Genomic DNA, 27,997 nt, shown 5'->3' with positions numbered 1-27,997 from the left:
ATAGGGACGGTTGTAGGGTGTGGTGGAGGTTACAGAGATAGGGAGGGGTGTAGGGGCTGGAGGAGGTTACAGAGATAGGGACGGTTGTAGGGTGTGGAGTAAGTTACAGAGGTAGGGAGGGTTGTAGGTGCTGAAGGAGGTTACAGAGATAGGGAGGGTTGTAAGGGGCTGGAGGAGGTTATGGAGTTATGGAGGGTTGCAAGAGCTGGAGGAGCTTACAAAGATACGGAGGGTTGTAAGGGCTGGAGGATTTTACATATTTAGGGATGGGTGTCGGGGCTGGAGGTGGCGACAGAGATAGGGAGGGTTGTAAGGGTTGGAGGTTTTTACATATTTAGGGATGGGTGTCGGGGCTGGAGGTGGCGACAGAGATAGGGGACTCGAGAATTTTAAAATGGAGGCGTTGCCAGTCCGGGAGCCAATGTGGTCAGCGAATGACGGGGTGAGGGGGATGATGGGTAAACGGGGCTCGGTGAGGGTCAGGTTTGGACAAGCTGAGGTTGACGGAGGGCGGAAGGTGAAGGTTTGAGCAAAGGTTTTGTTGATCAGTGGGACTGGGGCTCACTGAGGTACAGGCCGGCAGGAGACGGAGGCCTCAATTCCCGGACGCTGGGAAACGAGGTCGCTCAGAACTCCGAGGAGGTCCCTCCCTCTCTGCTACTCTGCCGGCTGATCGGTCTGGGCACCTTCAGGGAGCCAATGTCCGCCAAGACGCTCAGCATCTCCCTGCGGAACTTGACTCCGATGAAGGCGTAAAGCAGAGGGTTTAGGCAGGAGTGGACCAGCCCGAGGCTCTGGGTGATGGTGCGGCTGATGTCCAGGACGTTCAACACGGCGCACCGGGTTTTGATGGCGCCCAGCGACTGGAGGGTGTCGACAAAGAGCACGGCGTTGTACGGCAGCCAGCAAGCGACGAAGGCCAGCACGATGGCGACGATCACCTTCAGGGACTTCTGCCTCCCGAACACGCTGGTGTGCCACAGGGTCCTGAAGATCATGCAGTAGCAGTACAGCATGGCCGCCGCCGGCAAGAAGAAGCCCAGGCTGTGGTGCACCAGCCGCAAAGCCAGCTTCCAGCTCTCCGCGTTCTTCAGCCCGAACAAGTACGTGCAGGCTTTCAGGTCCAAATAGCTGGGCTCGTAAACGTCGCGGAAAATCAGGTCAATGACCGCCAGGAGGACACAGGAGGCCCAGACGATGAGGCAGGCGCCATGGATGTACACGGGCTTGCGTTTCCGGTGTATGTGGATGGCGTGGACGATGGCCATGTAGCGGTCGAAGCTGATGCACACCAGGAAGAGGATGCTGCTGTACAGGTTGAGGGCAAAGATGCCGCCGGTTATTTTGCACATGGCGTTGCCAAAGACCCAGCCCCTCACCGCCTCCGTCATCCAGAACGGGAGCGTGAGAACCAGCAGGAAGTCGGCCACAGCCAAGTGAAGGATGAAGGTGTCCATGAGCGTTCGGGAGTGTTTATATCGGGCAATGATGAAAATCAACATCCCATTCCCGAACACTCCCAGCAAAAGCACAATCGAGTAGATGATAGGTATGAAGAGGCTGTTGAAATGTCCTATCACTATGGGTTTGCAAGGCTGCGCGTCTTTGACGGCAGTTAGCACAAAATCGTAATAATCCTTTAAAAAAGGAGAGGGCCATTATGTAACAACAATAGTTTGCAGGTTCTGTCAACTTTGAACAGCTCATTTCATTTTAACTGCTTTACGCGGATCATTTAAATATGGTCCCAGTTCAACATTAACCACAAGTCTCCACAAAAAGGCAGCTAGGCTAAAGCTTGGGTTAGATACAGAGTGAATCTCCCTCTCTACTGTCCCAGGACAGGTACAGCACGGGGTTAGATACAGAGTGAACCTCCCTCTACACTGCCCCCATCAAACACTCCCAGGGCAGGTACAGCACGGGGTTAGATACAGAGTAAAGCTCCCTCTACACAGTCCCCATCAAACACTCCCAGGGCAGGTACAGCACGGGGTTAGATACAGAGTAAAGCTCCCTCTACACTGTCCCCATCAAACACTCCCAGGACAGGTACAGCACGGGGTTAGATACAGAGTAAAGCTCCCTCTACACTGTCCCCATCAAACACTCCCAGGACAGGTATAGCACGGGGTTAGATACAGAGTGAATCTCCCTCTACACCGTCCCCATCAAACACTCCCAGGACAGGTACAGCACGGGGTTAGATACAGAGTAAACCTCCCTCTACACTGACCCCATCAAACACTCCCAGGGCAGGTACAGCACGGGTTTAGATACAGAGTAAAACTCCCTCTACACTGTCCCCATCAAACACTCCCAGGACAGGTACAGCACGGGGTCAGATACAGAGTAAAGCTCCCACTGCACTGTCCCCATCAAACACTCCCAGGGCAGGTACAGCACGGGGTTACATACAGAGTGAATCTCCCTCTACACTGTCCCCATCAAACACTCCCAGGGCAGGTACAGCACGGGTTTAGATACAGAGTAAAACTCCCTCTACACTGTCCCCATCAAACACTCCCAGGACAGGTACAACACGGGGTTAGATACAGAGTAAAGCTCCCACTGCACTGTCCCCATCAAACACTCCCAAGGCAGGTACAGCACGGGGTTAGATACAGAGTGAATCTCCCTCTACACTGTCCCCATCAAACACTCCCAGGGCAGGTACAGCACGGGTTTAGGTACAGAGTAAAACTCCCTCTATACTGTCCCCATCAAACACTCCCAGGACAGGTACAGCACGGGGTTAGATACAGAGTAAAGCTCCCACTGCACTGTCCCCATCAAACACTCCCAGGGCAGGTACAACATGGGGTTAGATACAGAGTAAAGCTCCCACTGCACTGTCCCCATCAAACACTCCCAGGGCAGGTACAACACGGGGTTAGATACAGAGTAAAGCTCCCTCTACACTGTCCCCATCAAACACTCCCAGGACAGGGACAGCACGGGGTTAGATACAGAGTGAATCTCCCTCTACACTGTCCCCATCAAACACTCCCAGGACAGGTACAGCACGGGGTTAGATACAGAGTGAATCTCCCTCTACACTGTCCCCATCAAATACTCCTAGGACAGGGACAGCACGGGGTTAGATAGAGTAAAGCACCCTCTACACTGTCCCCATCAAACACTCCCAGGACAGGTACAGCACGGGGTTAGATACAGAGTGAATCTCCCTCTACACTGTCCCCATCAAATACTCCTAGGACAGGGACAGCACGGGGTTAGATAGAGTAAAGCACCCTCAACACTGTCCCCATCAAACACTCCCAGGACAGGTACAACACGGGGTTAGATACAGAGTAAAGATCACTCTAATTTTGCTCCTTGCTTTCTAAATCTCTGGAACGCTCTCTGTACAGTACATCCCTCACTGTAAACCTGCCTGTATTATTACTGTGACAAAAGAGATAGTTTTCCATTAACGATTGCTTTATTACACATACATAGAGGATAATGCATTGGAAGTGAACATATTATACACACATATTATACACAGTGCCATCAATATCGTTATGTGCACGATCTTATAATAATGCCTGGGGGAGCTTAGATGAATTTTAATAACATATTGCAAAGTCAGAGTGCTTTAGCCAGAGCATTGAATGACAGTTTAACTAAGGAAGGCTTATGTAAATGGCTCATGTAAAAAGGATAGAAATGTTCTGTTAATGAAGCTCTCTCTTTATGACTGAATTCGTAAGTGCTGTCACCTCGCGTGGACCTTCACCACACGCGGACATCGGGATCAATATCCAGTCAGTGCTCCGTTGTCCAGCGTGAACCTGAAGGGCCGGTAAATCGGCCAAGTTTCGTGTGTCTGGTGATGCTTATGAAGAGCTCTCCCAGAATTAGTCATTTAGTGGCACAGACACATGAGTATTGCTGAAAAAGGAGACACGTCTAAGCTTTTCAGCTTGTGCTCATCAGGACACTTCACAAGAATACCCATATAAGGGGAAAACAACAATTCATACTGCATGTGAAGAGAGTGCTGGTTGGTTGGCAAGTGGCACTGCCATGGAGAATGCATCCGTGATGGTGACTGACAGTTAACTGCCAAGCATTGTTTGAAATTTAAACCAGGCAGTTTGACCCTGGTTTATCAAGGCATTGCCCTGAGGAATGAGTCAGCGAATGGCTGTCACTTATTTTGTTTAGCATAATACATGTACATGTTCTTTTTGTCTGCAAAGAATAGGGCCCTGTGTACTAATATATGTAGCTTCCAGTACACTCAAATGCACTACACTGCAAGGCCAGACTGACAATCTTAAATTGGTTGCCAGTGTAATTCTTAGCACATTGGCTAAATAATCCTCAGTATGCTAAGAATTATGCTACATATATTAGTGCACAGGGCCTTGTTCTTTGTAGACAGAAATCATTGCGCCTGTTTCAGCTAAACAAAATAAGTGACAGCCATTCGCTGACTCATTCCTCAGGGCAATGCCTTGACCAATCAGGGTCAAGCTGCCTGGTTTAAATGTCAAACAATGCTTGCCAGTTAACTGTCAGTCACCATCACTGGCGCATTCTCCATGGCAACGCCACTTGCCAACCAAACAGCACACTCTTCACAGACAGTATAAATTGTTGTTTTCCCCTAATATTGGCATTCCTGCAAGACATCCTGATGAGTGCAAGACGAAAAGCTTAGGCATGTCTCTTCTGTTCTCCTAGAATTATTGAATATACAGCACAGGAAGAGGCCATTCAGTCCAATGTGCCTATGTTGGCTCTTTGAAAGATCTATCCAATTAGTCCCCACGCTCCCCCGCCCCTGCTCTTTCCCCCATAGTCTTGCAAATTTTTCCCCTTGTTGTATTTATTCAATTCCCCCTTTTGAAAGTTCCTATTGAATCTGCTTCCACCGCCCTTTCAGGCAGCGCCTTCCAGATCACAACAACTCGCCGTGTCAAAAGAGAATTCTCCTCATCTCCCCCTCCTTTGCTTGTCTGGGGTTTGGGCAGAGCGGGAGGACAGAATCTGAGGGCCTTCATGACCAAATAGCCCACGGCGGGAGTTCACACATGAGGAACGGGGGCAATTAGCCAACGGATTATCCACCAGGGAATGTGAGTACCTTAGGAAGGGAGGGTGGGTCGGGTGGGAGGGTCGGGGTGGGAGAGGTGGGGTGGGTGAGCACAGAATAGAAATTTGAGCACGATGGAGGTTGAACCTCACTGGGGGGGGGGGGCGAATGAAATTTCTGCAGCTCCAAAAAAAGATGGGGCGTCTTCCAAAACGTCCGCTCTTCAACCAACATCACCAAGCGGAGATGCCGGGTTAACGGTAACGTAGAACAATAATCCAGAGACCGACGCCTAAGCTGTGGGGGCCCGGGCTCAAGTCCTGAACGGCTGGTGTCATATAAATTCAGTTAATAAAATATGGAATTGGACACTAGTCTCAGTGATGGAACTATCGTCGATTGTTTGGCTGGGGGGGGGTGGGGAACCCCATCTGGTTCACTAATGCCCTTTGGAGAGGGAAATCTGCCGTCCTTACCCAGTCTGGCCTACACGTGACTCCGGGTCCACAGTAAACGCGGTTGACTCTTGACTGCCCCTCCGAAATAGGCGAGCGGGCCACTCAGTTCAAGGGCAATTAGGGACAGGCAACAAATGTTGGCCTTACCAAGCAGCGCCCCACCTCCCATGAAAAGAATAAAGGAAAAAAAAAAACAACAAAGGAAAAAAGCAGGTTTAACTGGTAAGTCAATTCATTGCTGCTGCGGCGATGGCGATGCTTACTGAGAGTCGTTGTAAATCACATGGTGGGAGCCTCTCCATGAAGGTAAGTACAAGTTCTGTATCTCTCCGGTCTCCGAAGTCTTTGGTTGGAAAATCAATGGTTGGCAAGGAGTCAATGCACCTTGGGCACTCTCTACCATATCATTGAGTGAGAGGTTGAGGTTTCTGAGTCTGATATGGCGGAGGATGCCCGCTTGCTTTTCCCAGCGTGGCGACTCACCACCAGCTTCTTCTTCAAGCAGCCAATGCCCACCAAGACCCTCACCATCTCGTGCCGGAACCTGACCCCGATAAAGGCATAGAGGAGTGGGTTTAAGCAGGAGTGGATGAGCCCGAGGGTCTGGGTGATGGTGCGGCTGATGTCCAGCGTGTTGAGCATGGTGCAGGAGGTGTCAATGGTGCCCAGCGACTGGAGGGTGTCGACAAAGAGCACCGCATTGTACGGCAGCCAGCAGATGATGAAGACCACCACGATGGCGATGACAACTTTCAGGGTCTTCTGCCTCTCAAACATCTGGGCGCGGCACAGAGTCTTGAAGATCATGCAGTAGCAATACAACATGGCCGCCATGGGGACGAAGAAGCCAATAGTGTGGTGGGCAACGCGGATGGCCAGTTTCCAGGCACCAGCGCTATCTGGATGAAACATGTAGGTGCAAACTGTCGAGTTAAGGTAGGTAGAGCCGTACTCTTCACGGAAAATTAGATCAATCATCGCCAGGAGGAAACACAAGGCCCAGACGATGAGGCAGGTGACGTGGATGTAAATGGGCTTGCGTTTCCTGTACATGTGGATGGCATGGACAATGGCCAGGTAGCGGTCGAAGCTGATGCACACCAGGAAGAGGATGCTGCTGTACAGGTTGAGGGCAAAGATGGTGCCAATCAGCTTGCACATGACGGTGCCAAAGACCCAGCCCCTCACCGCCTCCACGGCCCAGAAGGGGAGGGTGGAGGCCAGGAGCACATCCGCTATGGCCAAATGAAGGATGAAGGTGTCTGTGATGGTTCTCCGAGCTCTCTTGTAGCGGCCGAGGATGAGAATCACCAGCGTGTTACCGAGAGCGCCCAAGAGAAGGACGAGGGAGTACAGGATAGGCACAAAGATGCGGACAAACCTCTCAACTACAATGGGTCTGCAAGGCCGGGCTTTAGAAAAGTCAGGCTCATAACCATCGTTGTCATATAAGTCGTAGTACGCCTTTAAAAAAACAGAAAATAAATATTACTTCGTGTACTGGGCCTGCGTTTCAGCTTTATTCACTTCCTCCATTCCCTGAAGGCTCCCCTGTCATTGGAAGAGATGTGTGACTCTTTCTGGGGAAGGCCCGCTCAGTACCTCACTCAGGAGAACAGTCTCCCGTGTGAGTGTACAACAGGCCGGGACAGCCCATTCCGAGGACAGGTAGCACAGGTATTTCCTCGAGTCTACAAGATTAAGGGGGGTGAGCTAACTGACGAGTTTAAGGTGATTAAAGGATTCTATAGGGTCGATAGAGAGAAATTGTTTCCTCTGGTAAGGTCGGGGCAGGGGGGGGGCACAGTCCAGAATAAGGGGGCAGAACCTTCAAATTGGAGCCAAGCCGTTCAGGGGGCGATGTCAGGAAGCACATTCTTCACACTAAGGGGAATGGAAATCTGGAACTCCCCAATTGATAATTTCAAAACTGGAATTGATAGATCTGTGCTCTGGAAGGGGATTAAAGGTTACAGAACCAAAGTGGGTGGATGGAGTTACGATACAGTTCAGCCACAATCGAATTAAATGCCTGAACAGGCTCAAGGGGCTGAATGGGCCTCCTCAGTACCTATGTTGTTAGGCAGGGGTCTATTGGCAGGTTGTATGGCTGTGTCGGAGGGAGACACCATGAATTATGGGAATAATCATGTTCTCGCTCTACATCCATACGCACAGACATACACGGACGCACACACACACACGCACACACAGACACACGCACACAGAGACATACACACGCACACACACACACACATAGACACAGACACACACACAACACACACACAAACACTTTCTCTCACACACAACACACACTCTCTCACACTCACAACAAACACACACTCTCTCTCACACACACACAAACAAACACACTCTCTCTCACACACACACAACAAACACACACTCTCTCTCACACACACACAAACAAACACACTCTCTCTCTCATACACACAACAAACACACACACACTCTCTCTCCCTCTCTCACACACACACACACACAAATCTGTGCCCAACACAACAACCAGTGTCATTGGCGGAAGGAGTGGGGAAATCAACTTCACATTTTGCAAAAATAGTTTACAGCTTCAAGAGAGCTGATTTTTAATGTACCCCGGGTGCTTTCCCCTTCCCCAGCCCAAGCACTGCAGCCCGTTGGTGAGACACCCTGGGAACCTCTTGTTCTGTGGTTTAGTGTCCTTTGCAGCAAGCAGGTCTTTTTCAAGCAGTGTTTAATGGAATATTCTGGAACTTCAACCATCCCATTTTCACCAGATGAACTGACCATACATTCTTTTATTCATTCACGGGATGTGGGCGTCGCTGGCTGGGCCCAGCATTTATTGCCCATCCCTAGTTGCCCCCTTGAGAAGGTGGGGGTGAGCTGCCTTCTTGAACCCCTGCAGTCCATGTGGTGTAGGTACACCCACAGCGCTGTTAGGGAGGAAGCTCCAGGATTTTGACCCAGCGACAGTGAAGGAACGGCCGATATATTTCCAAGTCAGGATGTGGCTTGGAGGGGAACTTCCAGGTGGTGGTGTTCCCCATGTGTCTGATGCCCTTGTCCTTCTAGGTGGTAGCAGTGGGTTTGGAAGGTGCTGTTGAAGGAGCCTTGGTGAATTCCTGCAGTGCATCTTGTAGATGGTACACACACTGCTGCAACTGTGCGTCGATGGTGGAGGGAGTGAATGTTTGTGGATGTGGTGCCAATCAAGCGGGGCTGCTTTGTCCTGGATGGTGTCGAGCTTCTTGAGTGTTGTGGGAGCTGCACTCATCCAGGCAAGTGGGGAGTATTCCATCACATTCCTGACTTGTGCCTTATAGATGGTGGACAGGCTTTGGGGAGTCAGGAGGTGAGTTACTGTCCACAGGATTTCCAGCCTCTGACCTGCTCTTGTAGCTACAGTGTTTATATGGCTAGTCCAGTTCAGTTTCTGGTCAATGGTAACCCCCAGGATGTTGACAGGGCCAACAGCATCCGTGGTGGCTCAGTGAGTTAATGATACCCTTTTTATATCGTGTATTTAAGGAAGTAACATGCCCCAAGGCATTTGTTGACATTATTTGTCTCCAATTCATTGAAGGAGAAATCAGGAAAGATAACCAAAAGCCTGATCAATAGTGTAGGTCCCCAGGAGCAGCTTAAAGGAGAGAGGGAGAGAGGCAGAAAGGCCAGGGAGTTACGGTGAATGATAATAAAACACTGGTTCAGCCTCAACTGGAGTATCGCATCCAGATCTGAGCACCACACTTTAGGGAAGATGTGAAGGCTTTAGAGAGGATGCATAAAATATTCATGAGAATGGTTCCAGGACGAGGAACTTCAGTTCCGTGGACAGATCGGAGAATCTGGGACTGTTACTCCTTGGAGAAGAGGAGGTTGACAGGAGATCTGACCGAGGTGTTCAAAATCATGAGGGGTCCGGACAGAGTCGTTAGGGAGAAACCGTTCCCATTGGTGGAAGGACCGAGAACCAGAGGGGCACAAATTTAAAGCGATTGGCAAAAGACGCAACGAAGACACGAGGAGAGACGTTTCCACGCAGCGAGTGGTTAGGATCTGGAATGCGCAGCCCGGGATTGTGGAGGAGGCAAATTCAATCGAGGATTTCCAAAGGGAATTGGATCATTAACTGAAGAGAAAATAATTGCAAGGTTAGGGGGAGAAGGTGGGGAGTGGGACTGGCTGAGTTGCTCTTGCAGAGGGTCAGCACAGACACGACGGGCTGAATGGCCTCCTCCTGTGCTGTAAGCGTTCTATGATCCATCCTGGGGTTCGATGAGACTTTCAGGGAGTTAGGGCCACAATCAGGTCAGTCATGATCCTATGGAATGGTGGCACAGGCCCGATGGGCCTAATGGTCCGACTCACGCTCCTATTTCGATGGGCTGAATGGTCCTACTCCTGCTCCTATTTCTTATGCTCGTGAGCATGAAGGGACCCAGTGCGTAAACTACGCGGCTCAGCTCAAGGAGCTCATAAATCCACCAGACCAGGTACCCTGGCCCAGCCAGCTGTGTGGGTCTTCATAAAAGAGATCGGAGTAGGATCACCAAAATATGAAGGCCCTTTCTTCTGAATAGGGGTTAATTTGGCGCTGGATGGTGAAGAGACTCTTTCACTGATGAAACCTCTGGGCCTGTGATGTTGTTGAGCTGGTTCTATTTCCTGGGACTTCTCGTTCCTTGGACATTCATTCTTCCGGATGAGGGGGTTTAACTCGTCTTCTGGATAAGTCCTTAATCTCCGCCCAGTACTAGGTCAGCTTCTCGTAACCTCGAAGGATCCCAACATGAGACCGAACTAATAACATCTGCTTCAACATCCCCCACCTCCGCTCGGAGGCAGTCGTCTGGGAGGGAGAGTCGGCTTCACCTCAAGTTGGCTTCTTGTTATCCTCAGGTATAGGGAGCTCCTCGGAAGCAAACAGGAGAGTCCTTGAAATCTCACCAGAGGTAATGGGATAGACAGCCCCATATCCATGTTTGCAGATGACGGAGAGTTAGGCCGCGTTGGAAGCAGTGTGGATGGAAGTGTAAGAGTACAAAGAGATGTTTATAAAGTGGGTTGGGATAAACTGTGGCAAACGGATATCAATGTTGGCAAGTGTGAGGTCATCCGCATCTATAAAGAACAGAACAGGGAGCTTCCTAATGGTGAAAAACTTGAAGCGATGGAGATTCCAAGAGGCTTAGGGAGGGTCTGGGTACACAGTTCAGTAAATTATTACAAACTGGTACTGAAAGTAATTAAGAAGTCTCATGGAACATTGGCCTTTCTATCTCAAAGACTAGAATGCTAGGGGGTAGGAGTCATCCTTCAGTCTACACAAAGCCCTGGTTAGACCACACCCCGAGTCACTGAGACGTTCAGGGCCCCACACCTTAGGAAGGATGTACTGATCTCGGAGGGAGCGCAGTGTCGATTTACCAGAATGAGACCAGCGCTCCAAGGATTAAATTACAAGGAGAGATTACACAAACTTGGCTTGTATTCCCTGGAATTTAGAAGGTTAAGGGGGGGATTTGATCAAAGTTTTGAAGATATTAAGGGGAACAGATCAGGGTCGATATAGAGAGACTATTTCCCCCGGTTGGGGGGGAGTCTGGGATTTGGGGGCAGAGTCTAAAAATGAGAGGCTGACATTTCAGGAGTGAAATTAGGAAACATTTCTACACACAAAGGGTGGGGGGAGTTTGGAATTCTCTTCCCCAAATGGCAATAGATCAATTATTAATTTTAAATCTGAGAGATTGATAGAGTTTTGTTATCCAAAGGGATTAAGGGATACGGGGCAAAGGCGGGTATGTGGAGTTAGGTCACAGATCAGCCAGGATTTCACTGAACAGAGGAACTGTTGGGTGGGAGCAGGTACCAGGTGAATCTGGGTGAGGGTGAGTCTGTTGTCAGTCAGCCAACACAAAGGTGACAGTATATCACTGCGCTCATAATGAAATGTTAGCACAATTTCAGGCAACTTTCGATTCAGCGCAAATCAAACTGCAGAACAGAGTCCCATAACGTGGAAAAAGCTGGCACTCAGCTGGTAATCTCACTCAGACGGCATCTGCATTGTTAACAAAACTCATCTGCTGTACCTGTCCTGGGAGTGTTTGATGGGGACAGTGTAGAGGGAGCTTTACTCTGTATCTAACCCCGTGCTGTACCTGTCCTGGGAGTGTTTGATGGGGACAGTGTAGAGGGAGCTTTACTCTGTATCTAACCCTGTGCTGTCCCTGTCCTGGGAGTGTTTGATGGGGACAGTGTAGAGGGAGCTTTACTCTGTATCTAACCCCGTGCTGTACCTGTCCTGGGAGTGTTTGATGGGGACGGTGTAGAGGGAGCTTCACTCTGTATCTAACCCCATCCTGTACCTGTCCTGGGAGTGTTTGATGGGGACAGTGTTGAGGGAGCTTTACTCTGTATCTAACCCCGTGCTGTACCTGTCCTGGGAGTGTTTGATGGGGACAGTGTAGAGGGAGCTTTACTCTGTATCTAACCCTGTGCTGTCCCTGTCCTGGGAGTGTTTGATGGGGACAGTGTAGAGGGAGCTTTACTCTGTATATAACCCCGTGCTGTACCTGTCCTGGGAGTGTTTGATGGGGACAGTGTAGAGGGGGCTTCTCTCTGTATCTAACCCCATCCTGTACCTGTCCTGGGAGTGTTTGATGGGGACAGTGTAGAGGGAGCTTTACTCTGTATCTAACCCTGTGCTGTACCTGTCCTGGGAGTGTTTGATGGGGACAGTGTGGAGGGAGCTTTACTCTGTATCTAACCCCATGCTGTACCTGTCCTGGGAGTGTTTGATGGGGACAGTGTGGAGGGAGCTTTACTCTGTATCTAACCCCGTGCTGTACCTGTCCTGGGAATGTTTGATGGGGACAGTGTAGAGGGAGCTTTACTCTGTATCTAACCCCGTGCTGTACCTGTCCTGGGAGTGTTTGATGGGGACAGTGTAGAGGGAGCTTTACTCTGTATCTAACCCCATGCTGTACCTGTCCTGGGAGTGTTTGATGGGGGCAGTGGAGAGGGAGCTTTACTCTGTATCTAACCCCGTGCTGTACCTGTCCTGGGAGTGTTTGATGGGGACAGTGTAGAGGGAGCTTTACTCTGTATCTAACCCCGTGCTGTACCTGTCCTGGGAGTGTTTGATGGGGACAGTGTAGAGGGAGCTTTACTCTGTATCTAACCCCATGCTGTACCTGTCCTGGGAGTGTTTGATGGGGACAGTGGAGAGGGAGCTTTACTCTGTATCTAACCCCGTGCTGTACCTGTCCTGGGAGTGTTTGATGGGGACAGTGTAGAGGGAGCTTTACTCTGTATCTAACCCCGTGCTGTCCCTGTCCTGGGAGTTAACACCAACATCATTCGCTGCGATGAGTTGAACCAAATAATAAAGACGAGCATTGAATTAAGCAACGAGCCTCTCCCTGGCCGGATGAGCCTCTGCAGGCTTTGGCAAGAAGCGGAAGTGGGATTGAGGGGGAGAAGCTGGCCCGGTGACATTCATATTTCGAACAAATGCTGGTTAGAAATTTGATGATGGAGCAAAAATAGATTTCACACGAACCCCACTTGCATCATCAGCAGCTGCTTCCATCCCACGTCACTGTCTGTCCAATCTAAGGTCCACATTCAAGTGTTGAGCAACATGATTGACGCTCTTCCCATCACTCTGTGGGGGGGTGGGTTCCCTGTCTGGACAGAGATTTCACCAGAAGCCACAGCACAGGGAGAGAAACAGACCTTTGCCTCCCTTCTACCGTGGGCAGCCATGGAGTATTGAGGGGGGAGCGAGGTGGAGTGTCCACTGCACCACCCAAACGATGTTGGGTCACGAACATCGACCGCTTTGATCCCCAAACAGTTGCTAGTTACCTCATTTCCACCCCTGCAGCCATTTCGTGTGCCTCAGTGCCACAAAAACCCAAGGGGATAGGAGCAGGAGTAGGCCATTCGGCCCGTCAGGCCTGCTCTGCCATTCAATGCCCTCACGGCTGATCTTGGGCTTCGACTCCACTTTCCCGCCCGCTCCCCCATATCCCTTAATTCCCTGAGGCGCCAAAAATCTGTCCATCCCCAGCTGTAAATGTGTTCAGCGATGGGACATCCACAATGCTGCCTGACCTGCTGAATATTTCCAGCATTTTCTGTTTTAACCAGGGCAGGGCCCCCATGTGTACGGGAATGGGAGAGAGAGTCAAATTCCTGAAAAATATACCAATCAAAGGGGTTCGTTCCTTTGGGAGAGATGGGTGAGACCATTAGCAATAAGGAACTCAGGGATATGGGATCCTGGGCTTTATAAACAGGACCACAGAACATAAAAACAAGGATGTTATAGTAAAACTTTATAAACCACTGTTTAGATGGAGGATCATGTCCAATTCTGGGCCCCGCACTTTAAGGCCTTGACAGCCCTTGGGGAGGGTGTGGGGGGGAGTATTTACTAGAATGTTCCCAGGGATGAGGGAGTTCAGTTCACGTGGAGAGACTGGAGACGCTGGGATTGTTCTCCTTAGAGCAGAGAAGGTTAAGGGGGAGATTGAATCGAGATGTTCAAAATCATGAGGGGTTTGGATAGAGTCAATAAGGAGAAACTGTTTCCAGCGGCAGGAGGGTCGGTAACCAGAGGGACTCAGATTGAAGAGAATCGGGGAAAAGAACCAGAGGGGGAGATGAGGAGAATTTTTTTTTTTTAAACACAGCGAGTTGTTGTGATCTGGAAGGCGCTGCCTGAAAGGGCAGTGGAAGCAGATTCAATAGGAACTTTCAAAAAGGGGGAATTGGATAAATAGTTGAAGCGGAAAAATTTGCAGGGATGTGGGAGAAAGAGCAGGGGAAGGAGTGATGATGTTCCTTGGAACAGTGGCCATTTTAGTGCTTGGCCGACCGAGATAGGGAACTCGCTCCTGTTTATGAGTAAAAGTTTGCTGAATCCCCTATCAGCCCTCAGAACGGCATTTGTGGCTCAGTGCGGGTTACACACACACCTGCCTGTGCTTGATGGGGTTGTGGGTTCCAGCCCAGGCCTCCCCACCCCTCATCCTCCCCAACTCCAGCCACTTGAGTGCATAATCCAGCCTGATGCTCCTGGTTGCAGTGCTAAGGGAATGCATGTTATCAGAGGTGCCACCTTTCAAGTTGAGCCATCATACCAAGGCCTCAGTCTGACGCCTTATCTAAAAGACGCCATTCTTACTATTTGCAGAAGACAAGGCGGGGGAGTTTCCCCTGGGGGGTCAATGTTTATCCTTCAAACAACATCACTGAAACAGATTATCTGGTTTTTAGCGCATTTCTGTTTGTGGGATCTTGCTGTGCGCAAATTAACGGCTGTGTTTCCTGCGTTGCAACAATGAGCGCACTTCAGAAAAGTTCTTCACTGGCTGTGTGATGATTTGGGATGTTCTGAGGTGATGACGGGCACTATAGAAATGTAAGTCCTTTCACTGGGCAGGAACCAAGATGCTAATTTGACCTGATTGTGGCACGATGATGTTGGTGCCTCTCAGTTGGAGGGAACAATAATGGCCAGTGGCTCTATTCCTGGCAGCATTCCAGTGGAGGTGAGCTTGTGATTGGGTGTCAGTCTGGGCAGCGATGCCTCGCCAGGTCAAATAGCTGACTGCCCAGTCTCGTGTCCAGAAATGGACTCTTGGACATGATTTCGGAGGGTTTCCATATCACCAGTCCATACCTCGATGAGGGTTGAATCTTAATGAACCCAAAATAAGTGGAGAGGAGTCCTGAGATTGTGCCACACACCTTAAAGCCAGTATTTGGAATATGCAAGGGCAATACTTGCCATGGAGAATTTGTGTGTGTGTATGAATGTGTGTGTGAGAGAGAGTTTGTGTGTAAGAGAGAGTTTGTGTGTGAGAGAGAGTTTGCATGTGAGCATGTGTGTGCGTGAGAGAGAGAGAGTGTGTGTGTGTGTGTGTGTGTGTGCGTGCGTCTGAGAGAGTCTGTGTGTGTGTGTGTGAGAGAAAGCGTGTGTGTGTGTGTGTGCGTCTAAGAGAGAGAGTCTGTGTGTGTGAGAGAAAGCGAGTGTGTGCGTGTGTGTGTGTGCATGTGTGTGTATGTGAGAGATAGTGTGTGTGTGAGAGAGAGTGTGTGTGTGTGAGAGAGTGTGTGTGTATGTGAGGTTGTGTGTGTGTGTGTGTGTGTGTGTGAGTGTGTGTGTGTGTGTGAGAGTGTGTGTGTGTGTGTGCGCGTTTGTATGTATGTATGAGAGAGTGTGTGCGTTTGTATGTGTGTGTGTGTGTGTGTGCGTTTGTGTGTGTGTGTGTGTGTGAGAGTGTGTGTGAGAGTGTGTGTGTGTGAATGTGCGTGTGCGTTTGTATGTATGTGTGTGTGTGTGAGAGAGTGTGTGCGTTTGTGTGTGTGTGTGTGTGTGTGAGAGAGAGTGTGTGCGTTTGTGTGTGTGAGTGTGTGTGTGAGTGTGTGTGTGTGAGAGAGAGTGTGTGTGAGTGTGTGCGCGTTTGTATGTATGTGTGTGTGTGAGAGAGTGTGTGTGTGAGAGAGAGTGTGTGCGTTTGTGTGTGTGTGTGTGTATGTGTGTGTGGGTGAGTGTGTGTGTGTGTGTGTGTGTGTGTTTGAAGATTGTAGGACGAAAGTACATGTGAAACTGATGAGGTTGAGGGATAGAGATTATTGAGTAAAACCCACTTCTGTCTTTCTGTGGTTTCTGCACTATGACCATGGATGTTGTCATGTCAGTGAAATCAGGCAGATTTCACAGACCCTGACCCTAACAATGCTCCCTCAGCACTGAGAGATTTACCTACAAACTGCCTGCTCGGAATTAAATTTGAAACCCTGAGAACACTATTTTTACGGAATTATAGACCAATGCAGCACAGAAAGAGGCCATTCAGCCCATTGTGCCTGTTCCTGCTCTTTGAAAGATCTATCCAATTAGTCCCCACTCTCCCCCCTGCTCTTTCCCCCACAGCCCTGCTAATTTTCCCCCTTCAAGTATTTATCCAATTCCCCCCTTTTGGAAGTTCCTATTGAATCTGCTTCCACCGCCCTTTCAGGCAGCGCCTTCCAGATCACAACAACTCGCTGTGTCAAAAAAAATAATTCTCCTCATCTCCCCCTCTGGTTCTTTTCCCGATTCTCTTCAATCTGTGTCCCTCTGGTTACCGACCCTCCTGCCGCTGGAAACAGTTTCTCCTTATTGACTCTATCCAAACCCCTCATGGTTTTGAACATCTCGATTCAATCTCCCCCTTAACCTGCTCTGCTCTAAGGAGAACAATCCCAGCTTCTCCAGTCTCTCCACATGAACTGAAGTCCCCTCATATTCCAAACAAATATCGAGTCTCATCCTGTGTATTCAAGCTCCCCATCTGGGCGTCTGTGTGTAACAAGTGCAACTCCAAAGGCTACAAAATCTAGGCCGACACTCCCACTGCAGTGCTGAGGGAGTGCCGCACTGCCAGAGGTCCTGTCTTCCATTAAACCAAGAAGCCATCTATCCTCTCGGGTGGATTCCACGGCCAATAGTTCTTTGACGAGCTGGGGCAGGTTCTCCTCATGGGGGCAATACCCTCGAACCAACAGCGCCACAAAACGGGTGACATGGGTGCCGTTATCACGTTGCTGCTTGCGGGATCTTGCTGTGCACAAATTGGCTGCCGCGTTTCCTGCATTGCAACGGCGACCACCCTTCAAAGAGATAAAGCCGTGAAGCACTTTCGCAGCCTGAGGCCGTGAAAGGCGCTGTGTAAATCTGTTTCTCTTTGACATTACGAACGGTCGCACGGGGACAAGTTCAGAGGGCAGCAGGGAGATGCCGGGAGAGGGCGTCTGAAGCAGCGTTATTCAGTCTCCGGAAGGTAGTTTGGACAATTCGGCAATCATTCACACTGAGAGGGGGTTGAGGTGCCCCGGTTTATCTGAAGTATGGCAACCCGGTGAGATTCTGGAGCACGGGGCAGGGGAGGTCATAACTAATGCAAAGGGAAGAGTAGATCCCACGATTTGGGAGAGTTAAGTTTCGATGACAGGAGCTGATGGGGTAACCCGATCTCATAGAGGCCGTGAACCTGTTAGACTGAAAGTGTTATTCATCTAGGTCAAGCAAGGTGACTCAGGGATGTGAAGAATCATGGCGGGTTTCTTACTGGGTATTGATAGAGGAGTCAGGCTGCAGCCATTGAACAGTCATAACTGTTCCTCTCTACATTCGCCTCGTTGTTTGGCTGCAGGTAGCCCAGCTACTTGTACATGGTCCGCTCATCCCCGTTACAGGGGGGGGGGAAGAAAAAAAATCAATAATTAAAAGTCCAATGATGACCATGAAACCATTGCCAACTGTCTTAAAAACCCATCAAGGAAATCTGTTGTCCTTACCCAGTCTGGCCCACATGTGACTCCAGGCCCACAACAATGTGGTTGACTCTTAAATGCCCCCTGAACAAGGGCAATTAGGGATGGGCAATAAATGCTGGCCTAGCCAGCGATGCCCACATTCCCAAGGATGAATTTTAAAAAAAGGAAGTGTGGATGGAGATAGCGGAAGGGCTTTCCTTAATCTTCCAATCTTCCCTGGATATGGGAAGGTGCCAGAGGATTGGAAAAAGTGATACCCTTATTCAAGAAAGGATGTAAGGGCATCCCTAGAAACTACAGTTGAACAGAAATGGTGGGTGAGGTCTTAGAAGCAATAAACAGGGAAATAAATCATCGGGTATTTGGAGAGATTGAGTTAATCCCGCGTGGATTTATAAATTGCAGATCGTGCTTGACTAATCGAACTGAGTTTTTTGATGAAGTGACTGGGAAGGTTGATGAAGGGAATGCAACGGGCGTTGCCTCGATGGATTTTAAGAAAGGCCAGGATTTTCCAGTCGGCGGGGACCGCAAATTCCCGCCCGAGGTCAACAGGCGGTAAAGTTTCCCTTCCCGCCCGCGACGATTCCCACCACAGGCGGGGCCGGAAGATCCCGGCCAAAGTGCCACATGAAAGGCTGGTTTACGAAATTGAAATTCGTGGAATAGGAGGATCAGTGTCAGTTTGGATACAAAACTGGAAACAGCGAGTCATGGTAAATGGCCATTTTTTGGGATTGGAAGATGGTAGACAAGGGTTTCCCCACGGTTCAGTGCAGGGGGAACTGCTTTTTTTTTAAATGATACATAAATGACTTAGATCTTGGAACACAAAGAAGAACTTCAAAATTTGCCGATGATACCAAATTTGGAGGAGAGGCAAAGAGTGAGGTTGACATGAATTGCCCACAACATGATATATATACATATATATATATATAAGCTAACAAAATGGGCAGGCGTGTGGCAGGTGGAATTTAATATAGACAAGTTTGAGGTGATGTATTTTGGCAGAAGGGATAGGAAGAGGCAATATAAACCTAATGGTACAGCTCTAAAAAGTGTTCAGGGGCAGAGTGACCCGGGAGTTCACGTGCATAAATCTTTGAAGTTGGCAGGACAATATTGAGAGGGTGGTTAGAAAAGCATTTGGGTATCTCGTGCTTCATAGATAGAGGGATTGAGCACAAAAGCAGGGAATTTATGCTGAATCTTTCTGAAACTCTGGTTAGTGAGGTCCCAACTACGGTTTTGTGTCCAGTCCCCGGTCACCTCACTTTCGGAAGGGTGTGAGGGTCCTTGGGGGGGGGGGGGGGGGGGAGGAGATTGACCGGAATGGGTCCAGGGATGAGGGGTTTTAACTACAAGGCTGGGTTGGAGAAGGCTGGGGTTGTTCTCCTTGGAGCAAAGGAGATTGAGGGGAGATCTGATAGAGGTGTACAAGATTAGGACAGGTTTACATGCGAAACATAGGAAACAGGAGCTGAAGTAGGCCATTTGGCCCCTCGAGCCTGCTCCGCCATTCAATAAGATTGTTTGGGTTTCGATTTCCACATCCCCATGTAAACACCTGATAACCTTTGATTCCCTTGCCTAACAAGAATCTATCTACCTCCACCTTAAAAATATTCCATGACCCCCGCCTCCACCACCTCCTGAGGCAGAGAGTTCCAAAGTCGCACAACCCTCAGAGAAAAAAATTCTCCTCATCTCTGTCCTAAAAGGGTGACCCCTAATTTTAATACAGTGTCCCCTAGTTCTGGACTCACCCACAAGAGGAAACATCCTTTCGACATCCACCTTGTCAAGGCCGTTTAGGATCTTATCTTCAATCAAATCACCCCTCACTCTTCTAAACTGCAGTGGAAACAAGCCCAATCTGTTCAACCTTTCCTCGTAAGGCAACCCACTCATTCCAGGTATCAACCTAGTAAACCTCCTCTGAACCGCCTCCAACGCATTTACATCCTTCCTTAAATAAGGACACAATATTCGAGATGTGGCTTCACCAATGCTCTGCACAACTGAAGCACAGCATCCTTGCTTTTATGTTCAGTTCCTCTCACAATAAAGGATAGAGTTCAAGTTTGCCTTCTTAATTACATGCTGCACCTTTTTGTTTAGTCATTTAAGGGATGTGGGTATCGCTGGCTGGGCCTGCATTTATTGCCCATCCCCAATTGCCCTTGAGAAGGTGGTGGTTAGCTGCCTTCCTGAACCGCTGCAGTCCGTGTATACTAACCTGCACACTAACTTTTATTGCATACTCGCAGTATACTAACATTTTGTGACTCATGGACTAGAGCACCTAGATCCCTCTGCACCTCGGAATTCTTGCAGTCATTCTCCATTTAAGTAATACTCTGCTTTTTTATTCTTCCTGCCAAAGTGAACAACTTCACATTTTCCACATTATACGGCCAGGTTTTTGTCCACTCGGTCAACCTATCTATGTCTGTCTGCAAACACCTTATGTCCTTTTCGCAACGCATTTTCCTGTCTATCTTTGCAACTTTAGATAAGAAATATTCTTCCCATTAGCTGACGGGACAAGGATTAGGGGGACTCAGATTTAAGATTTTGGGCAGGAAATGGAGGGTCAAAGTGCGGAAGAACTTTTCTCTGCAATGACTGGTAATGAGGACTGTGGGAAGACTGTTTCTTATCTAAAGTTGCAAAGATAGGCAAGAAAATATGTTGTGAAAAGGAAATAGGGTGTTTGCAGGTGGTGGAAGTGGTGACAACCAATGATTTCAAAATGATGGGCACTTGAGGGCAGTAAACTTGTAGAGTTGTGGGGGAGAGCAGGGGAAATGGGACTGACTGGATTGCTCTGCAAAGAGCTAGCATGGACTCGATGGGCCAAAAGGCCACCTTCTACGCCGTAAACGACTCTATGAGTGTGATTATGCACAGGGTATCTGGAGGCATTACAGGATGATAGGGAACTCTGTACACAGGGTAATAGTGAGTGCAATATATATAATGGTTAAGACATAGGCTGTGTTCTTTACAGGGCAGATTAGGAATGGCACCTATCTCTGTAACCTCCTCCAGCCCCTACAACCCTCCCTATCTCTGTAACCTCCTCCAGCCCCTACAACCCTCCCTATCTCTGTAACCTCCTCCAGCCCCTACAACCCTCCCTATCTCAGTAACCTCCTCCAGTCCCTACAACCCTCCTTATCTCTTTAACCTCCTCCAGCCCCTACAAGTCTCCCTATCTCTGTAACCTCCTCCAGCCCCTACAACTCTATCTCTGTAACATCCTCCAACCCCTACAACCCTCCCTATCTCTGTAACCTCCTCCAGCCCCTACAACACTCCCTATCTCTGCAATCTCCTCCAGCCCCTCCAACCCTCCCTATCTCTCTAACCTCCCCCAGCCCCTACAATCCTCCCTATCTTTGTAACCTCTTCCAGTCCCTACAAGTCTCCCTATCTCTGTAACCTCCTCCAGCCCCTACAACCCTCTCTATCTCTGTACCATCCTCCAACCCCTACAACCCTCCCTATCTCTGCAATCACCTCCAGCCCCTACAACCCTCCCTATCTCTGTAGCCTCCTCCAGCCGCTACAACCCTCCCTATCTCTGTAACCTCCCTCAGCTCCTACAACCCTCCCTATCTCTGTAACCTCCTCCAGCCCCTACAGCCCTCCCTATCTCTGTAACCTCCTCCAGCCCCTACAATCCTCCTTATCTCTGTAACCTCCTCTAGCCCCTACAACCCTCCCTATCTCTGTAACATACTCCAACAATGACAACCCTCCCTGTCACTGTAACCTCCTCCAACACCTACAACCCTCCGAGATCTCTGCGCTCCTCCAATTCCGGCCTCTTGAGCATCCCCCGATTCCCATCGCTCCACCATTAGCGGCCGTGCCTTCAGCTGCATGGGGCCCTGAGCTCTGGAATTCCCTTTTAAACCTCCCCTCCTCTCTGTCTCTCTTTCTCCCTTTCAGACGCTCCTTAAAACCTCCCTCTTTGACCGAGCTATTCATGACCAGTCCTAATACTGCCTTATGTAGTTTGGTGTCAAATTTTGCTTGTAGCTATGAAATTGTGACTCAAAACCTCCCTGTGCTCAGCAGGACTTTTATGAACAATGTGATCTGTGGTGGTGCATAGATACTATCTACACACTTAAAGGAAATTCAATGGAAACAGTACAAAGTTTATCAGGTAAACAGGAAAGTATTAAAATGAAACAGCATATAATGTGCAAAGTCATGGACTTCTTTCATGTATATAACTTAATGAAAATACCGGACCAATAAAGTGTGGCAGGGAGGAGTTGACAATAGAAGGCAGAGCAGCTGGTTCTAAACCAAATTACCAAGAAACCGAGAGCTAATTAATAGAACTTCAAAATAGCCCAAATTGCCTCAGGGCTTTTCACGTGACATCTGAAGCAACGAGATTCTCAGTAGTGAAGGAATTTGCATTCTATAGCGCCTTTCGCAATCTCGGGACGTCTGAGAGCGCTTTACAAGACAACGACGTACTTTTCAAAGGGTCGTCGCCGTTGCGAATGCAGGAAACCCGGCAGCCAATTTGCGCACAGTAAGCTCCCGCAAACAGCAGACTGACAATGATCGGAGCGCCCGTCTTTTTTTTTTTCCCCCCCTCTCTCAGTGATGTCGGTTGAGGGATAAAATATTGGGCCCAGGGCCACCGCGGAGAGCTCCCCGCCTGCTTATCTTCGGAATACCGGTCGCGGGTCCTTTCCCGTGGAGCCGTCCACGGTTTAACGTCCCATCCGAATGGCGGCACTGCGGTGTTGGCCTGCGTTCGCTGCTTCCGTGCGGAGCAGCCCCAACGTCACAACGTCGTGAACGGTACCATTAGGAGCTCTTATATGCAAAAATGTGAACAGGGCTGGGGATGCAGGCGATCCTGTGGCGCGGTGGGTAGCGCACCCTGCCTCTGAGCCAGGCGCTCCGGGTTCGAGTCCCACTCCATGACCCCCTTTTGGCCAAGGGAAGTGAGTTCATAATGTGGCCAAGCCTGCAATTGCTCCGGGGGGGGAAAAGGGGTTCAAATCCCACCAAATAATTAATTCAAATAATTAATAACTCTGGAGCTGAAAGCCAGTCTCAGTCACGGTGATCGCGAAACGATAGTCGATTGTTGTAAAAACCCCATCTGGCTCACTAATGCCCCCTTTAGAGAGGGAAATCCGCCCTCCTTCCCCGGTCTGGCCCACGTGCGAATCCACACCCGCGGCGATGCGGTTGACTCTTAACTGCCCTCTGAAATGGCCTTACAGGCCAACGAGGGCAATTAGGGATGGGCAACAAATGCTCACCCACATCCCACGAAAGGATAAAGAAAGAAAAACTTGGACCCCCCCGCCCCCGCTGAGTGACCTGTCACTCGCCATCGCCACACGACAGCGGGAGGCCATTTGGTGCTTCTTGACCGTGCTAGCTCTCTCAGATTGGCTCTTCACAGCCTTCCTTCCGGACTCAACAACTTTATATCACAAAATCATTGCACCTTTGATCAGGCTGCTGTTTACCATTCACACCTCTTCTAGACCCATCTCTTGTATCTTCACCACTTCCTTCGGTCATGCATAACCATCCCTTTTGTCATTTCATCTCTTCTAGCCTCTGCACGGTCTGTCCTTCCCTCCCCTGGTCCCCCTGCCGCCTTGCCCTGCATCTGCGTTTGTTTAAAAAATATATATATATATTCCTAATAGTTACCAGCTCCAAAGGGCCGCAGACCTGAAACGATAACCCGGCTTCTCTCTCTCCACTGACGCTGCATTTTCTATTTCTCTAATGGAGCTTTGCTTCATAATTGCACCCAGTCATGTCCCCCCGTTCCCCATTTGACATCGCGCGCCCAGTTTTGATAACAATGTCCACAGGCTCCTGCCTTCCAAAAAGACAGATTTCAATTCTACTCAGCTTCAGGAAGCGGCATCAGGCTGGCATGACAGCTTTGGAAAATGCTGAAGGCTGAGTGACGGACCCGCGGACACATCCGCTCTTGTCCATTCACATCCCATTCGCAACTGCCCGAATTTAACTGAGCGAGAGACGATTTCATCACTCTGCACAGAACACGCAACTCAGTAAAGAAGGACATCTGTGTGCCTATCTATAGATTTTCAGCGGGTTAGACTGACTCACTACTATCCCTGCCCCAGGGGCGCCTTGTGGCGCAGTGGGTGGCATCCCTGCCTCTGAGCCAGAAGCTCGGGGGTTCGAGTCCTGCCCCAGGACTTGATGGCCAAGGAAAATGTGTTCGTAGTGCGGCTAAACCGGTTGAATATAAAACTTGCAAATCCTTCCAACACAGACAGACAGTCAAAGTGGGAGAGATTCCTGGTCAGACACGTGATGGAAAGAACATTGGAGCCTCTACCATCACTATCCATAGCTCCAGGATATAACATGCATGGAAATGTCTATGTTACCACAGCAGCTCAAAGTTCAACTTTAGTGTGGCAAAAACAGGCCATTCTGCCCATCTGCTTCAGGCCAGGGTTTATCCTTCACACAAGCCTCTCCATCACCATATCCTTCTATTCATTTCTCCCTCATGTATACCTAATTCCCCTCAGATGCATCAATATTGTTCACCTCAACCATGCCCGGAAACTGAGCACCGCATGTCCTGTTATCTAAAAGGACACACTCCTTTGAACTGCAGATGTGACTCCTCCAGCCCCTACAACCCTCCCTGTCTCCGTAACCTCCTCCAGCCCCTACAACCCTCCCTGTCTCCGTAACCTCCTCCAGCCCCTACCACCCTCCCTGTCTCCGTAACCTCCTCCAGCCCCGACAACCCTCCCTGTCTCCGTAACCTCCTCCAGCCCCTACCACCCTCCCTGTCTCCGTAACCTCCTCCAGCCCCTACAACCCTCTCTATCTCTGTAACCTCCTCCAGCCCCTACAACCCTCCCTGTCTCTGTAACCTCCTCCAGCCCCTACAACCCTCCCTATCTCTGTAACCTCCTCCAGCCCCTACAACCCTCCCTGTCTCTGTAACCTCCTCCAGCCCCTACAACCCTCCCTATCTCTGTAACCTCCTCCAGCCCCTACAACCCTCCCTATCTCTGTAACCTCCTCCAGCCCCTACAACCCTCCCTGTCTCCGTAACCTCTTCCAGCCCCTACAGCCCTCCCTGTCTCCGTAACCTCTTCCAGCCCCTACAGCCCTCCCTATCTCTCTAACTTCCTACAACCCTCCCTATCTCTGTAACCTCCTACAACCCTCCGAGATCTCTGCGCTCCTCCAATTCCGGCCTCTTGACCATCCCCCGATTTCCATCGCTGCGCCATTGGCGGCCGTGCCTTCAGTTGCCTGGGCCCCTAAGCTCTGGAATTCCCTCCCTAAACCTCTCCACCTCTCTCTCTCTCTCTCTTTCCTCCTTTAAGATGCTCGTTAAAAACCAGCCTCTTTAAATGAACTTTTGGTCACCTGTCCCTAATATCTCCCTTACGTAGCTCGGGGTCCAATATCGTCTGATGTACACTGCTGTGAAACAGGTTAGGATGTTTTACTATGCTAACAGTGCTATACCTTGAAGGATTTGGATAGAGTCAATAAGGAGAAACTGTTTCCAGCGGCAGGAGGGTCGGTAACCAGAGGGACACAGATTGAAGAGAATCGGGAAAAGAGCCAGAGGGGGAGATGAGGAGAATTTTTTTTTTTTGACACAGCGAGTTGTTGTGATCTGGAAGGCGCTGCCTGAAAGGGCGGTGGAAACAGATTCAATAGGAACTTTCAAAAGGGGCGAATTGGAGAAATACTTGAAGGGGAGAAATTTGCAGGGCCCTGGGGGAAAGAGCAGAGGGGTGGGAGTGGGGTCTAATTGGATAGATCTTTCAAAGAGCTGGCACAGACCCGATGGGCTGAAAGGCCTCCTCCTGTGCTGTAAGATTCTGTCGCTCAATAAACTACCTGAATTCCTCAAATGTCTGCTTGCTGAAGCTAGGAACAGTCACTTACAGAAATTGTTTCGTGACAAGCCAGTCTTCTTCTGTTAGACCTTTAACTGTGCAGATTGGGAACATTTCTGAACTGTTCATTTCGAAAGGGCAATATTAAAGCAACCAAGTGTGGCAATCAATATTTGAAATACTAATAATTCTGAACACATTGCTTAAATAATTTTGGATGATCAATTTGTCCACGCAGAGCTGCATTAATAAGGAGCCTTAGAAGTATTAGTAAATCAGAAATATAAAATGTCATTTTCATAAGTATAAAGCAAAGGTTTAATTTAATGAAATTGAGGAAAGATTATTACCTCTGTCATCTCCTGCACTGGTTGCTGGGTTGAATCGTTCATAACTTTAGCTGCTGTGCCCTCAAATCAAACGAGATCACTGGCAGAAATTGAATCGAAAAGCAGATCTGGTTTATTTAAAACCCGTCTCTAACTTCCTGACCACGTGCAGCCAGTGACTCACTGTTGGTCTGAGAGACATCTTAACGACAAGTTATTTCCCTGCTGACTGGTCTTAATCAAGCAATGGCATTTGCCAACAAATGGCAGCAAATTGTCTGAAATTGTTCAAAATTCTTTCGAATTATCAACAGTCACAGATTGCAACTCTTTCGAGTACAATCACAGTTCTTGGTTTCCGGGAGTGGGACATGAACCCACAACCCTCTGATTCAAAGGCGAGGGTGCTATGAACTGAGCCACAGCTGACACCTCGAAATTGTTCAATGAGCACTGTTGAGTTACCTTAACAATTAACTCCTCATAATTAGCATCACACAAGCACCAGGCAATGACCATATCAACAAGAGACAATCGAAACATCGCCCCCTTGACGTTCAATCGCATTACCATCGCCGAATCCTGCACTATCAACATCCCGGAGGTTCCAACTGACCAGAAACCGGACCAGCCATATAAATACTGTGGCTGCAAGAGCAGGTCAGAGGCTGGGAATCGGGCGAGGAGTAACTCACCTCCTGACTCCCCAAAGCCTGTCCACCATCTACAAGGCACAAGTCAGGAGTGTGATGGGAATAGTCTCCACTTGCCTGGTGAGTGCAGCTCCCACAACACTCAAGAAGCTCAACACCATCCAGGACAAAGCAGCCCCGCTTGATTGGCACCATATCCACAAACATTCACTCCCTCCACCACTGACACACAGTAGCCAGCAGTGTGTGTACCATCTACAAGGTGCACTGCAGCAAAACACTGAGGCACTTTCAACAGGAACTTCCGAAGCCACAAAACTCACAGAATCTCACAGTGCAGAAAAGGTCCTTCGGCCCATCGAGTCTGCACCGACACGTGAGAAACACCTGACCTACCTACCTAATCCCATTTACCAGCACTTGGTCCATAGCCTTGAATGTTATGACGTGCCAAGTGCTCAACCAGGTACTTTTTAAAGGATGTGAGACAACCTGCCTCCACCACCCTCCCAGGCAGTGCATTCCAGACCGTCACCCTCTGGGTAAAAAGGTTTTTCCTCACATCCCCCCTAAACCTCCTGCCCCTCACCTTGAATTTGTGTCCCCTCATGACTGACTCTTCAACTAAGGGGAACAGCTGCTCCCTATCCACCCTGTCCATGCCCTTCATAATCTTGTACACCTCGATCAGGTCGCCCCTGAGTCTTCTCTGCTCCAACAAAAACAATCCAAGCCTATCCAACCTCTCTTCATAACTTAAATGTTTCATCCCAGGCAACATCCTGGTGAATCTGCTCTGCAACCCTTCCAGTGCAATCACATCCTTCCTATAATGTGGTGACCAGAACTGCACACAGTACTCCAGCTGTGGTCTCACCAAGGTTCTATACAACTCCAACATGACCTCCCTACTTCTGTCATCTATGCCTCGATTGATAAAGGCAAGTGTCCCATATGTCTTTTTCACCACCCCACTAACATGCCCCTCTGCCTTCAGAGATCTATGGACACACACGCCAAGGTCCCTTTGTTCCTCAGAACTTCATAGTGTCATGCCGTTCTTTGAATACTTCCTTGTCAAATTACTCCTTCCAAAGTGTATCACCTCACACTTTTCAGGGTTAAATTCCATCTGCCACTTATTTGCCCATTTGACCATCCCATCTATATCTTCCTGTAGCCAAAGACACTCAACCTCACTGTTAAGCACCCGGCCAATCTTGTGTCATCTGCAAACTTACCAATCCTA

The 27,997-nt window shown here is 49.3% G+C and overlaps 3 protein-coding genes across 3 annotated transcripts in view; all 3 read right to left on the bottom strand.

Moving 5' to 3' along the window:
- Window positions 1-169: 169 nt before the first annotated feature.
- LOC144671669 (C-X-C chemokine receptor type 3-like) lies at window positions 170-26,192 on the bottom strand. Its single transcript, XM_078533681.1, has 2 exons — window positions 26,117-26,192; window positions 170-1,637 (listed from the first exon to the last, which is right to left on the bottom strand). Exons 1-2 carry the CDS (start codon window positions 26,156-26,158, stop codon window positions 627-629), a joined length of 1,053 nt encoding a protein of 350 aa, XP_078389807.1. The 5' UTR covers window positions 26,159-26,192; the 3' UTR covers window positions 170-626.
- On the bottom strand, window positions 5,760-17,262 carry LOC144671534 (C-X-C chemokine receptor type 3-like). The gene is made up of 3 exons (XM_078533486.1): window positions 16,950-17,262; window positions 7,108-7,196; window positions 5,760-6,969 (listed from the first exon to the last, which is right to left on the bottom strand). The coding sequence occupies exons 1-3, from the start codon at window positions 17,260-17,262 to the stop codon at window positions 5,902-5,904; spliced, it is 1,470 nt and encodes a 489-aa protein (XP_078389612.1). The 3' UTR covers window positions 5,760-5,901.
- LOC144671672 (large ribosomal subunit protein mL50-like) overlaps window positions 6,826-27,997 on the bottom strand; it is a 52,765-nt gene continuing 31,593 nt past the window's right edge. The window contains exon 3 of the mRNA XM_078533688.1: window positions 6,826-6,933. The gene's annotated coding sequence lies outside the window, so the exon portion shown is untranslated. The remainder of the gene's footprint in view (window positions 6,934-27,997) is intronic.

Source organism: Cetorhinus maximus, chromosome 33 (assembly GCF_964194155.1).
Source record: "Cetorhinus maximus chromosome 33, sCetMax3.hap1.1, whole genome shotgun sequence".
NCBI classification, from domain to species: domain Eukaryota; kingdom Metazoa; phylum Chordata; class Chondrichthyes; order Lamniformes; family Cetorhinidae; genus Cetorhinus; species Cetorhinus maximus.
Note: the sequence above shows the minus strand (reverse complement) of the source record. Positions and strands in the feature narration are given on the sequence as shown.